Genomic DNA, 14,607 nt, shown 5'->3' on the forward strand with positions numbered 1-14,607 from the left:
ATTCGCGTCATCAGTAAATGTTCTTCTGCAACTTGGTCGGACTAAACTCTGAGCAATTAATGCCATTGGCAGACCACGAATCTTTAGGCAAAATCCAAAATTTCTATCAATTGCCAGTAACAGGAATATCAAGTATTTCTTCCCTTTTTTTAAAATAATTTATGAAGTTAACATATTAATATTTCTCTGATATTTTAATCCTATTCAAGTCAAGTTTCTGTTCTAACAAGCTACAGATTAAAACGCCTCTAGAAACATTAAAAATAAAATTTTCGTGAACGAATTCAGACTTTAAGACTGAAGCTTTCTCTTTACAACGTCACCGTGAATTTTGACGTACGATTTTTGTTGGCCGTTCCAGAAAATTTAGAATGCAACGTGTATTGCAAAATTTTCCGAGTAGGTACTATTCAAATTCGATCTATGTAAGTAAAAATCCTGTTTCGGCTTGCCATGCTGGAGCACCCCGTTAATTGCACATGCTGGCCCGTTCACTGTGCGATGCTCGCGTGTACGTTGCGCTTCGTCTGGGCGTCGCGGACGGAACAGAAGAGGCAAGATGAAAAGTCATATTTACAAGAGGGAACGTCTCTCGTTACACGGGAGAAGGCTCGTAAAATCCCCGCGTCCGGAGGCGAGAGGAATCGCGAATAAAATCCCGGGCGTCGCGCGTGCACCGTCTACCAGGTAGAGAAAGATGGAGAAAGATAGCGCGGCGGGGTGAGGAGGAGAAGGAGGAGGAGGAGGAAGAAGCGGGAGTTGCAACCTTGCGCTTGTTAATCGAGAATCGATGCGTATCCCCGGCCATGCTCTTCGGCTAAATTCCTCGCAAACGGGCCCCTTCCCGTCCCAGGATTTCAGCTTCGTGAGCGGCTTATTTATACAACGTCGGCGCGGCGTATCGCGAACAAATCGCCGGCGCACAGCCTGTGCGAATCCTGATTGGAGGATCCTATTCGAGTCCCTGATTCGAGGCTGCCTCCATATCGGAGCAAGCTGCACAAAAGAAAACAATCGGCAGACCGCGGAGCAGAGTCCTTCACTGCAGCCGGATTTGCATAGAGGATGCAAATCGTTGCGTTTTCGATTAAGGATCCCGGGTCCTTCTGGGATCCCGAACGAATCCGAAGCTTGTCTGCGACGTACCTTGCAATCCTAAGAGGATCTCGAGAGAGGGTGCAGGCTATAACGTGCTGTACGTTAGGTGTCGCCGAGTTGCGGTTTAACAGAATTCTTATTTAAATGCCCGGGCGATTATGTTGCTGGTTTATTGAGTCGCGACTGAAAGGTGTCGGTTCCATACGAGATTGTTGCAGACCGTTGCAGGAGGACTTTCTGGAGATTATTGCTTCGAGAGCGGATTATCATTGGAATTGTAGCGAGGTGGCCTCCGAACGGTTTCAGTGCGTTCGGCTTGAGGATATTTTTGTTGGAGGAGATTGGGTTGCGCATGCATTTTACCTGATCCTCTTTGCCATTGTTCTGTCTCTGAGCTTTTTAAAAATCGCCAGGTTACTTGTAAATGTCCTTTTTGTGGAACATTTTATTTTATTTTTTTCTGCGGAACGCTCTGCCTTCAATTCAATTCCCAATAAAAACGCCCTAAATAAATAAACCATGGTCAATACGCTTCAGCTAATCACTCAACCATCTTCCTTATCGTCTAGAAATGAATTGCAAACATAATTTGCCAGTAAAAATTTGCTTTCCAGTAGAAATTTCTCGGTAAAAATTTGCCACCACCATTAAACAGTTCCTAAGAAAAACGTACAAAATAAATACAGTATTAAATAACTACATCCAATACATTTTAGCGAATCTCTAAATAGAGTCGGTTTATATTCTGTGGAATTGTTCATTTTGCAAATGAATTGAAGAAACAATTTCTCCATAAAAGTTTGCTTTAGCAAGGGGTGGGTTCGAGGACAAAGGGGCGGTTTCCGGTGGCTGTATCCGAGTTTTTGCACGAAAGTGAGCGTTATCCCGCGGAAGGAGGATACCAGAGAAGCGTGGAAACTGTGGGCGCAGACGGGGCACTTCGGAATGGGAATTTACGTGGCTCGTCTGCGACGTAAACAATGGCTGAGACGCGACGATAAATCCGCGGGGGTGTCCCGTTCCCGTGTTATCTAGGTCTAGGCGATGCTCGTTTCGCCGTTACATCCCGGAGATTTACCACCTAAACAGTCGGAAAATATTCTCGTTCCCCGTGGTGGAAAGTGGCGCTCAATGCCAACCGTAAAATTCGGAACGCTTCCCTTTCGGGGTTGCGATGGTGACCTCGATTCTTCGTGGTTCAGTATCTCTCCATTCAACCCCCCTCGAAGACTGTCATCGATCGATTGGGGATCGTCGAACAGATTCATCATTGTTAAGAGAGAACGAAATTGATGGCGCACGAAATTGGAGGGAAAATTTACCACCCCCATCAAGATTTTAGAATATGAATATTGAATAAAAGGAGACGTTCTCCAGGTTGTTCAAGTTCTCCGACTCTTCACGTTCTGAAGGGGTGGTGTTCAAACTGTAAAATTTTGTGGACCTTGTATGCTAGGAAAGCAACAAGTTCAGTACATAAATAGTATTAATGATATGAATAAATTAACTAAAAAATTTTTAGTGCTCCAATCAATGAGACAATCAGAAAATATGTACAAACCTGCACGAATTCATTAACCCAGAGCCATAGCACCCCTTAAAAAATAAAGTATAATTTCTCGCGTCTCTCTCAGGTGTACACGGTACCCGAAACCGATGTCCCGCAAAACTCCGTGTGTCCATGGAAGTTTCACCAATTCATTGATCGCCGGTCTCGGATATTGAAGCCGGGAGAGCGGAGCTTGGCAACTTTCTTGCGAAAAGTATACTCATCCCGTCCTCCCCAATTACGAAATGCCTTTAAGCAACAGTGTACCGCGAGAGATCGTCGTTCGTAGAATAATTTTCCAATACCGTTTGTCAACCGCGCCGGTCTCCGCGCGCGGAGTCTTTACGCGCGCGGAACGGGGTTGTAAATTCGATCGAATTATAACGTACAGCTCTTAAAGCCTTCGAGGGGGCCCCATAAGATAAGGATGCCCCATGGTTCGGTCCTTTTCAGCCGCGGCGGTTAACGAGAACGGTTAACTTTCGAATTTCGTTTGGAAACCGAAGAGGAGGGCGGGGTATCTGTCATCTTCGTCGTCGTCGTCGGAAGCCGGCTCGAAAAGGGAGGGAAATTTACGAAAGAGAAAGAGAGGCGACGTCGAAGCCGTCGGTGAGATTCGCGTGGAATCCCGTGGCTCGCAGGGATTGCAATAATTATCGACACCGTTGACAAAAAGCTGGCCGTAAACCGGCGGCGTCGGATAACGCGCGGCGGAATTACGGCGACGTCACTTACCGGCGACGTTTACAACCGCGCTAATTATCGCGTTTTATTGGCGAAGTAACGGCGACCGGCCAGCGGACATTTTATTCCGCGGCCTGCGAGCTGCTGCGATCCGAGATAAACCTGGCTGGGCCCCGCGCGCCGTTCAATAAACGCTTGTTCGAGTTCATTAGCCGTACCGTTAAGAACCGTGGCCACTTATAAACGCCGCGTGATTTATCGCCACCGATACCCGGAGTTAATTAATTCACCGAGCTGATAGGCGCCGCGGAACCGACCGACAGCTTTATCTTTCCCGGAGCGACGAGATCCACCGCCTAAACTCCGTTTTCAGCTGGAGCACGGGAAATCGAGGAACGTCGAGCTCTTATGCTGTGTATCGAGTATATGTATCGATTATGCTCTCCGTATGCTGTGCTGGAATCATTCGTGACGCTACGCTTTTTATTTCGAAATAAGAAAATTCGCTATCCCCTCTGCTTCTTCTTCATCTGAAATACGACGAAAGCCGGCCCCGAGCCAACGCCTTATATCGAAAGGAAACTGTAGTGAAATATTGCCATGGGTCGGAAATGACTCCGGCATAGGTCTAGAACTCGCAGGAATCCGAGGGTTAAGAGTATCGCCATCTTAGCTTATCTCTGAAGCTCACCTTTCACTAAATAATTCCAAGTGAAATTATTAGACTAAGTTGCTGGCAGTATATTGAAGTCGTTGTTGGACGATCCATTAAAAAAATCCTAATGCGTAGATCATGGACATTAAAAAATTATGAAATAATCACCAGTATACAAGCTGTGAACGTAAGAATTAATAGAAGAATTTTATATCAAAATACCAAAGGTAAAAAAACTCCTGCAGAAGAGGAGACCGGAAGTATTAAAAAATTATGGAATAATCGCTGGTGGATAACGTGTTGGATTAAAAATTCGTAGAAGGATTTTAGAATAATTCAGATACGGCACAAGACCACCACCACATCAAACTACCTAAGTTCAACAAACTGAAACTATACGACATTAAGAATAACAGCATGATATTTTCACTTACGATTTCAAATGCGAAATGTTCGCACGTTTCAGTGCGTTTTTCGACTTAAAAAGAATCAGAGAGTCTTAAAAACGCTCATCCCGAGGAAAAGCACGCTAAGAATTGTAAGAGCCGTAAAGAAGGATCAAAGTTGCCGTTTTTTCTGCCGTAAGCTCGTCGAACACCTACAATTCTTCGCCTCTCCCGTACTCTCTTCAGCCTTGCCGCGCTTTTAATCCAATTTGCGGCAGGATCGACGGATAATCGGCGGACAAATAGTGATTAACATCACGTTCGAAAACTTTGTCCTCGGACCACACGATCCCGGCGCCGCAGGGGCCGTGTTTCGGACTTGTAAGTTTGTTCTTTTTCCCGCGGCAGGCGACCGATTCCAGGCCGCAATTAAATTAGATCGGATTTCATTGGACGTCCGAGGCCCTCGACTCCGCGATTTTACGATCCCGTTCCCGTAATGCCGTGCAATTATCCGTGGCGAAACAATGACCGGCTTCACCGCGGGAAAATCATGTTGCGTTCCTGGAAAAGCCACGGTTCCAGCGAGCCACGATAATCGCCGGCGACTTTCGAAACTGGTCGACTCCAGTGTCCCCTTTCCGTGCTTTATACGCGCGCCAAAAGAGAAGAGGCTGGCCCGAGTTCTGCTGGGAAATTACGCTAAACCGTTCCGAACGAACGCATAAATTATACACGAGACGCCGGGGTGGATGATGATCAACAGAGATGACAGAGATCTAGGCGTCTGTGATGGTCGCTCCAACTGTGTTTTGATTGTATAATTTTTGGTTTTTACTTGTCAGTGCTGGGAGGTCGAGACGGCGATGTCTCACGTTTTTCTGTCTATTTTTGGTCTGGGATTTTTGAGATTGAAAATGAACGCCATGAGATTTTCATATGCTGCCGGGGCCCTGTTAACACGTTAAACGCATTGCCAGTCCCTGGGGACCAACGGTATCGAATTTACAACATAAAATATACTATATAATTTACACATTATTCAAAAATATCTTCACTGTCTTAATAAATTCGATTGGAACAGATTAAACAGAAACGAGGTAACCGAGTGTTTCGCTTATTTTTTGCGCAATTTTTGCATTGAAATTTACATGAAAAGTGAAGTGGAAGGCGAGACAAAATTAGAATTTTCATCAATTGTACCAAAATGAAGCTTGAAAATCTTTTCTTCCATAACAATCCCAAACGAATTAGATTACACTCACTTGTTAGTTCACGATTGAAATTGCAGGGAAACAATGCTGAGTCGCGAACCACTTGGAAAAATTATGAAATATGTTACGATCGTGTAATAGTACTACAAAATTAGAAATCAAAAACGTGTTTCGACCCAACCAGTGGCCGCGACTCGGGAAAGCGGTCGAAATATCGCCGGCAGTGATCGCAGACAGAAAAGAATCACCGAAACATCAGTCGACTCGGTACAGCGCCGCTTTAAAGCTGTTTATACGCCACTTACGTTACCCGGCGGCCATAAGTAGCACGATTTCGGGTCCCGCGTGACGATTAGACACTAAGTCGGTGTATGCTCGTAAACAGTTTCGACCCTTCTTTTTTATCGGGCTGTACAACCGGCAATTGCGCCAGCCGAAAGAAGCCAAAAAGGCTGTTGGCGCCTGTGGGATCGCATCCACTGCTTGGGGGACACCGGTCGTTTTGTTTACGTGTCGGGTCGGAGGCCATCTTGGACGGTTCCGGCCTCGAGTTTGACGAGCCTCGGATGCGTTCGGTAGCTCGTCACTGGCATTCGAATCGCTCGCAATAAAGATACTTTATTGGACGCCGGCGTGGATATTGAATGGAACACTTAGGAGCACTTCGCCGCACCGCACCGGCGACGGCGGCCATCATAACAAACTCGGTTGCATTGTGCCGGCGAATTTTCGGCGGACACAACTTGTCACACAGTTGGACGATACCGAAAATTTGCAAGTACCGATGGCACCACTGTTGGACGCTACTGGTGCGAGTGGTGGAATTATTTTCCCAACTTTTCGCGGATGTTTTAGGCAGCCTCGTCAGCGGATTGATGCGCCACCGATATTAGTGTGTAATTGGTGATATTAATATGCTGGAGTCGCTCATGTTCCGGTTCATTACTCACCAATCAAAAGTATAATATTGATGATCAACTCCGCTAGAAAATTTTCAATTGGTAGACAATCACAAAAGTCCTTTCGATTTATGAGCAATGAATCCATACGCATACGTCGAACTTTGTTGCATCAGTTTCTGCGACTCTGTCTCGTCGTGAAACGCGCCGTAATTGGTCCTCGAGTCACTGGAGTATTTATTATGCTTGTAACTGCCCTGCTAATTTGCGTAATAAATTTATACGTCTCTCGGGACCAGTGTTCCCGAAGCTCTAAAAATTAGCGGACAATTACCCGCACCGCAACGGACACCTTCCCAGCGATGTTATCCGAACGATTGCTTTATTGGGACCAATTCCGGCTCAGATAGCAATTATTGCATCCTAAAAACTCTCGTAAATTGACGCCATTTGTCTTTCATGTCTCTCTCTCTCTCTCTCTCTCTCTCTCTCTCTCTCTCTCTCTCTCTCTCTCGACAGAACCGAGACTGTGCTCTCGAAAGAGAAACCGCTGTTCTGGGACCGATAACCGTACTCCTGAAATTTCCATAAGATTGCAATAAAAATTCTTTTGCAACTCCGCCAGGTTGCAGCGCAGAGTGTAACTTGAGCAAAACGCAGGCTGCTTTTGTATTTCGATATTCCTGTTCCACGTTCTGAAAAGGATCGCTTCCGTTGATCGTAAGCGATCGAGGATTACGGCTAAGCTTGCGGCTGTTTCTGACTTCAACCGTTGATTATCTTTTTTAAAAAAGTTCGGAAACCTGCCGGTTCGTTTCGAGAACACTGTGCAGAAATTATTGCTCCATATTCTCACGGAATCTCGAACTCGCGATCATTATGCGGACATTAACGTAGCTAACTTTGCGTCAAACTTGCTTACACTGATTACTTTATCAGCTTAAACATCATGATCATTCGCAACTCGTTGCCAGCAATCAAGGCTGTAATTTTGTGAAGAAGTGCGGGGCAGAGTTTTGCGCGAATGCGCTCTTATGAATTTAAGTTAACAAATTCAGTGAATTACCACCCTTAAAACTCGTGACACACAGAGAATAACACACACAGTAATCTTCCAGGCATTTAGGCTGCCCCTTAGTTCACCAATTTTTCTATAAATGTCAAAAATCCTTCATTTAATAATTAAAAATTGTACATCATTGTGCCTCAAGCAGAAAATCAATAAAAATGAATTCCCACCCTTAGTAGTCGTAATACGTAGACATTAATCTTTCCGACATGTAAACTGCCCTCGATTTCACCAACCTATTTTTCTATAAACGAACAAAATGCTTAACATAATAATTCAAAATTCCAGATCCAAAAAATGAAATTTTTCCGAAACTTATGGGGCAGAAGCTCGCAGAAGAGCGCCTCAGTGGCAAAATTAGCCATCTATGGAAAAGCTCGTATTATCAGCCGGCGAAATGGGTGTCAGGCCCTGCCGAAGCCGGTAACGAGTTGGCCGACTAATTACTGGCGGCGTAACAGCCTCGTTTCGCGCGATTAAGGCCCCCGTTACGATATTATTTAACCGCCGGACGCGTCGAGGAATGGCATCGGTCTTGCTCGGGCCGACGGCGATGGCGGGCGGGCGGACACGCGGTCAGTGTGCCTCTCCTCGGATATAATAGGAAACGACTTAAATAAATTATAACGGGGGTTACGATAAAACGCCTTTAATTTATTTTAACGGCGTCGTATAAACGCGCCCATATAAATTCCGCGCGCGCGCGCGCGGTATCCGCCGTTTCCTGTTCCGCATCCCCTAACTTCGGACCCTCGGCTGTCGCAGCGAATCGCGCTCGCCGCCAATTCATTCCCCGTTAATTGCCAGGTAGCAAAAGCTTCCTCCCCCGCTGTCCACGAAATTGATCTCGATTCCTTTTCGGTTAGACGCGACCGTCGCCAACGTTGCTTCCGAAAAACTCGCTCCGTCGGCGGTCGTTCGCAGTCAATTAAGATCAATCTCGTTTATCTCGCCTCGGCCTGGATTACTCAGCTTCTGCTTATGCTCTTCACTAATTTTTTCACTTAATAGAATTTCGGATTTTTTTAGCGATTTTCCTGAGGGTTCCGATTCTCTCATAAAATGGCCGACGGAGACTGTCCATGGCGTTTTAGGATGACGAAACAGACGGAGCGGATAAGTCGACGGCTTTCGAGATTCGTTAGAAACAGAGATTAGAGCGTTAATTATGGATGATCAGGCTTAGGTTGTGCAAGAATCCAGAATCCAGCGTTTCGAACGATTCCGAGGGCTCATATTTACGACGATCCTGGAGTCGGCTCTTCGGAACGTTAATCCAGCGAGAGATGACATTATAGACTTAGGTATGATTTACGCTTGTGGAAATTTTGCAACTCGAAATTATTTATAGCTAGCTTGGCTAGTTAAGTGGTCCTGAACGGCTAGGTTGTTGCAAAAATTGAATTTTTCTTTCCAATATGGAATTACCGATGAAATTCGAGGTTGCTTAGGTTGCTGCAACTGCACAAATATTCTGAGTGTGCAAACAAGTCTGTTGCAAAATATTTTAGTATGAAACATTTTGCGATTATACTAAAGTGAGAACACTGAATAATTCATAAATAAATCGCTAAAGTATCGAAGAAGTAGACCAGAATTAAAAAAGAAACACCGACGGAACGATCAAGCAAATATAATATAAAATAAAATCTTTTCCACTGCAATCACTTAACAAATACCTAGAAAACCACGCAGAATAATTATCCAACTAATGGCCACTTCCGTAACCTGCTCCAAAACCACCATGATTTCGCTCCGACTTCCTCGGAAAAATTCCAGTTTGTCGAAAGAGTGTCGTCCAGCATCTTCACGCAATTCCCGGCTAATTCTCTCGGCCGATCCCGAAGAGAAAGCGTCGATCGAACGTTTTCCGGGTTTTTAAGGACTCACGGTGGTCCACAAAGGGGTAAGGTCCGGCGCGAAGGGTACTCTAGCCATCGGAAGAAAAGGGAACCCTTTCCCGCGGCGTTTTTACAGCGCAGTAAATAAGGAACTTTCTCCTAACCCTTTTTAGCGGACAGATCGCGTTGTACTTTCACTTCTGCCGTGCTGTTTCTTCGTTTCCCTTTTTACCTAGCTCGCCTCCCTTCACCCCTTTCTCGCTCTGTGTGTTACGGGAAACGCAGGCCAAGAAGAACGATCGCTTCACCCTTTCGCCTGCCGGAGCAGACCGAGAGCGAAGCGACGAAACACGAAACAGAAATCTTGAAATGTTTCCAGAGGCTCGAACGATTTTACGAGACAGTCTAACAAGAGAATTTGTTGTTCCGCGTGATTCACTGGTGGCGGCCCGCTACCGTTAACAAACCGTCTCCTCGCCCCTAAAATTAAACATTCCCGCGGTATAATCGTCGAGCACGCGGCCCACTTAAATTTAGAAGGACCCCGAAGCCTCGCTGTTTTTAATGTCGACGATCCCTTTGCTGTTCGCAGATTACTGGTGCGGAGCTGGGCCGACGGACTTCGTCGTCGATACGGTGAGTGTCTGTCAATCTTTTCTTCGTCGATTGATTTTTATGCGTTTCTCGCGAAATATCATCTGGCGATGCTTAAAACCGCGGGCAGATTGCAAGAATTTAGAGATATCGATATATTCCTTTGAACTGATTAAAATTGTTGAGGAAGGAGAGAAAGAAATTTGTATTTTGGTCCTTGCAAACATTTATGCAGAAAATTCTCACTTTGCATGAACAACCAGAAGTCTGTCTTGGAATTTTTGTTGGCAGAATTTGTCACTGTACGCGACATAGAAATGTTTATTTTTCATCTCTTTAAAAATGCTATGTACCATAACTGCATAAACATCCGCAGTTATCAATAAATTACCTAAATAAGCGTAACCTTTCGCTTCAGTCTCGCCAATTTCAGGAAATTCGATGGAAGCGTAAAAGAATTATGCATACATCGCGAAACGTCGTTCGCGCGCAGACGTTTGTTAAAAACATCGCGTCAACCGTCGCCCCAAAATGCAAGCATTTCAACGCGGCCGAAAAAATTCATGAAAATTCTGAATATGAGCACTGCACCGCGGAAATTCGCGGAAAACAAACCGAACGCCAGAGAAATATTCATAGGGCCGACGGGAACGTCCGGGAAAAATCGTGCTCTATCGACATTGGCCACGCACGGGGTACGAATTATTCCGATGCACCGGCACGAAGGGGATTTTGAATGTCCGATGCATTCGGAGCACATGCGATTCGACGATCCCCTGGCGTTTGGTCGGGAAAACATCTGCCCCTCGAAATTGTATCTCCGTGTACGGAATGGCCGCCCGATGCTGCGCGAGAAGACTCGGGAAAATGGCACCTGGATCCCACCCTTGTAAATGCTTCCGGTCGATTTTAAAACATCGCTGGAATTATAAACTCAAACCAAAGACAAAAATGACTTCAACTCCGAAATTCGAAGTACTCCGTGAACACTGGACTTTGAAGTTTAATTAATTTAAATATTAAATGGAAACGGTACTTCCAATCATTTTTATTAAATTGTAGTGCTCTTAATTGAAATTATTTAGAATTTTATCGGTAAAAAGAAGTAACAGCAGAATCGAAATTTTTGGAAACACAAGAACCCGGAATACTAAAAGGCTGTGAGACGACAATATTGTAGGATGTAAAATTTATAACGAACTAAGCTAAAACTGAGCTGAGACCCTCATTACTCCGTTTATTAAAATTGTACACCATTCGTCGAATGTCCAAACACCATCAATCAAAACTGCACTGTTCTGTCACACGCTATTTTGCAATTTTAACATTTGTGCTCCATCAGGGATGGTAAAACAATATCGAAGCTCCAAAGTTTATAATTAGACCATGGATTTTTCTTCAAAATAAACAAGAAAGGAAGGTTACACAGAAAGTTTTTTAATTTGACCCTCAACAATTCTAGTACGTCCAGAATCAAACAAGCAACTCTATTCTTAAATGCTTCCGACATTTTCACTGGTTTATGGTCTGGTATTTCGTGAACTAATTTTCGTTACAAACGCATAAAATCTGCAGTCTATTCATAATGAACGGTAGCTAAAGCTCTCACGGCGACCACGAAGGCTTCGCATTTTCTCTTTAGTTCACTGAGGTATTCGCACCTCCAAAAATTAAAGAACAAGGTACAGCAAGGTGTCTGAACATTTTCGAATAAAATAGACAATGCACTTTACATTTCCTTAATTGCAGTGTAATGAAGTTGTATACATTAAAACACGTAAGAGAACTATCCGACTTCGACCCAGTATAGTATTTCAGCGTTAAAGCATCTTCCACCGTGATGAACCTGAACTTTCGTGTTTCGGCTTTGCCGAATGAAACTGCAGCGACTTTGTGCGAATCGTCAGGGTGGATATTCGACACTTAGCGTGTCGAGCGCAACCTCGAAGCGTGCGGTTCTGCGAAAATATGTCAGTTTCGGTGGTTCGAAGCGAGCGAGGCCCAGAAAAATCGTCGGGCCGCCGGTAACGAGCTTCTTAGTAGCCGGGTGTCTTAATTCTTAAAATACTCCGGGGCCGTTGGTAACCATACGAAAGCCCGTGAAACACGTAATATACAACTTCCTTAAAAGGCAGTTCGTAATAGGTATTCCGCGAAGTACAACGTCATTATAAATTCACGTTTACCGAGGCTGAAAGCCGGCCTCGGCTATGCTCTCCTCTCTCTCTCTCTCTCTCTCTCTCTCTCTCTTCCTTTCCCGCGAAAACGGAGAGTTCGGGAACGCGCCGGCATTTTGCACACTTCGCGACACTCCCTGCGCCGTTAATTCGTTACTTTACTTTACCCTTTACGGCGGGTAGTCACGATTCCCCCCTCCCCCTGCGCCGGGTAATTTATAATAACCGATATCGCGAACGACCATTCGTATTCGGAAACGAGCGAACGCTCCCCTTATCTCCCCCCCCCCCCCCGCCCCTCCCCCATTTATATTTTTCGCGTCGATCGCCGCGAAATTTTTCCGTCGATCTTTTGCACGAGCACCGACACGCATACTCTTGTGCTTGCGATGCAACGAGTCAGAACCGATTATTCGGAGGCTGCAACCATCGTTTCTCGATACTGAAGACGGCTTGTCGGTCTTTTTGAAACGTTGCACGCCGCGAACGCTCGTAGTTATGAAAAAAAGTGTCGTTAATTGTTTAATACCGATTTCGGGATATTTTCGAATTGCGCGGTAGTGTCTAAATGATCGTATTTGTCAGAGTAGAATCGTATTGGCCAATGAATTAATTCGGTGGGTTATTCTGTTTCTCCGATTGCTTCGAGGAGGGACATTTTGATGTAGAATTTACTTTGGTGATTTCGGGCCTAATTTGAATGTGTGTTTGGAAGGTTTAACGATGTTTATAGATATGGCAGTGTTTAAGCTGAAGTACATCTTATTCATTTTTCTAATCTGCAAACGGAGATTTAAAGACAACTACGCGAAATACATTGGAACTTCAATTGAAGAGCTCAGGACAATAAACGGTCAGCTAGATTTCGACGTGACTGTAAAAGAACCAATTTTTTTTATAGTTCGATACAACAAACGGTCATCGAGCTGACCATTTGTTGCCCTGAGCTCTTCAATTGTTTCTCATCGACTGTATATTTTAATATTCTATTTTTTCTTCGGACTGCAACGACAAACGTTCTTAACGTTAACGAAACACATTTATAATACTTTGATATACTTCAAGCTATGACACGGAATATCATTTGCCTAGAAAAATCCTCAATTTTCGAAGTAGTCCTCGTGAGTGGAGCATGGAATTCCTTTGCCAGCATAATTTAGCAATTCGGTAGTAGAATTTCATGGAAATTTCTGAGGTAGGGCCATTTTCGACAAAGTTCCCGAAACATCCACGATATCATCGTAAAACTACCCTTCTCGACAAATTTTAATTTGTAAAACAGTGACATAAAAATTTAGCAATCTCTTCTGAAAATGTCTTGCTACGAATTTATTTTTCAATTAAAAAGCCACCCAATTTTCTTCGCACAAATGTTCTCTCCGCTTCTCAAAAAAAAAAAATATCAAACTACAATCCTCGAAACATCCACATTTGTTCAAAGTGTTGGTCACGTAATTTACACTGTCAAAGCAGAAAATTCGATTATTTCTGCTGAGCATGCAACGTCGAAGTTCGAGTGTTAATAAAGACATAGATACATACGTCTGGTGTCGGGAAATCTCTCGGTGCTAAATATCCAACGGGCTCGAGAATTGCAACAGCGTAGAGATTTTTATTTTGGTCCCCGGGTGCAGACGAAACACAGAACTTAGTTGCTAGAAGTGGCCTCGATAAATATTTGCGGTGCACTAAATCGGAGCACTCGAACAAGAAGCATTATCTATGCCCGTGTATCGCTCGTGTACGGCAGTTTCGCAGGATAAACAATGTTCGGAGAGGTTTACGGTGTTATGCGTGTTATCGTCGCTGGCTGCCGATCGTCTATTATTTCCACAGTCACCGGTTCCAGGCGCGTGCAGCATTCTTCAAACGCTTGGCAGCCATTGTCGTTTACGCTTTTGCTGCTAATGAAATTTCGCTCTCCTACCCAGAAAACGGAGCACGCTATTTTTATCTTCGAAATCTGACCTTTCACTCCTCTGGCAAGCCTTGTTTCTCTGTGTGCCATCAATTATTCACTTTGGCAACGAAGATACTGCATAAGAATAAGTGTTGGTCGCAACTAGATTGCGTCGTTGATGCAGGCCAATTTATAAAAAATTGAGTTGATAAAAATTTCTGTACACTGTTAGGGAATTTATCGTGTTTAGGGGATGATGAGAATTTTAGTAGACTTTCCTAAACATTTTTCGCAGATTGGTATTAATAATTATTCATGTAGCTGCACTACTGGGAGCAGACAAAATTTTTGTGAATTTTCCGACGGCTTCTGGAGATTTTATGGAAGGAGATCCGTCACAGATTAATTAAAATTTTCTGGCGCCCATTTTCTTTTATACACTTAGAATCTGATTCTTTGAAATCAATTAATTGGAATTGATTGCTAAACTTTCTCCACTCGAGGGTTAATTTTGTAAAAGCGGACAAATAATCTTTGTACG

General features: G+C 44.3%; 1 protein-coding gene across 6 annotated transcripts in view; it reads left to right on the forward strand.

Annotated features, from left to right (window-relative positions):
- The window catches only part of LOC143353252 (uncharacterized), a 336,944-nt gene that overhangs the window by 219,811 nt on the left and 102,526 nt on the right, over window positions 1-14,607 (forward strand). For all 6 annotated transcript variants that reach the window (XM_076786424.1, XM_076786425.1, XM_076786419.1 and 3 more), the window contains one exon: window positions 9,988-10,031. In XM_076786424.1, the coding sequence (XP_076642539.1) occupies window positions 9,988-10,031 (44 nt within the window). The remainder of the gene's footprint in view (window positions 1-9,987; window positions 10,032-14,607) is intronic.

The sequence above is a fragment of the Halictus rubicundus genome, chromosome 4, assembly GCF_050948215.1.
Source record: "Halictus rubicundus isolate RS-2024b chromosome 4, iyHalRubi1_principal, whole genome shotgun sequence".
Lineage (NCBI taxonomy): Eukaryota > Metazoa > Arthropoda > Insecta > Hymenoptera > Halictidae > Halictus > Halictus rubicundus.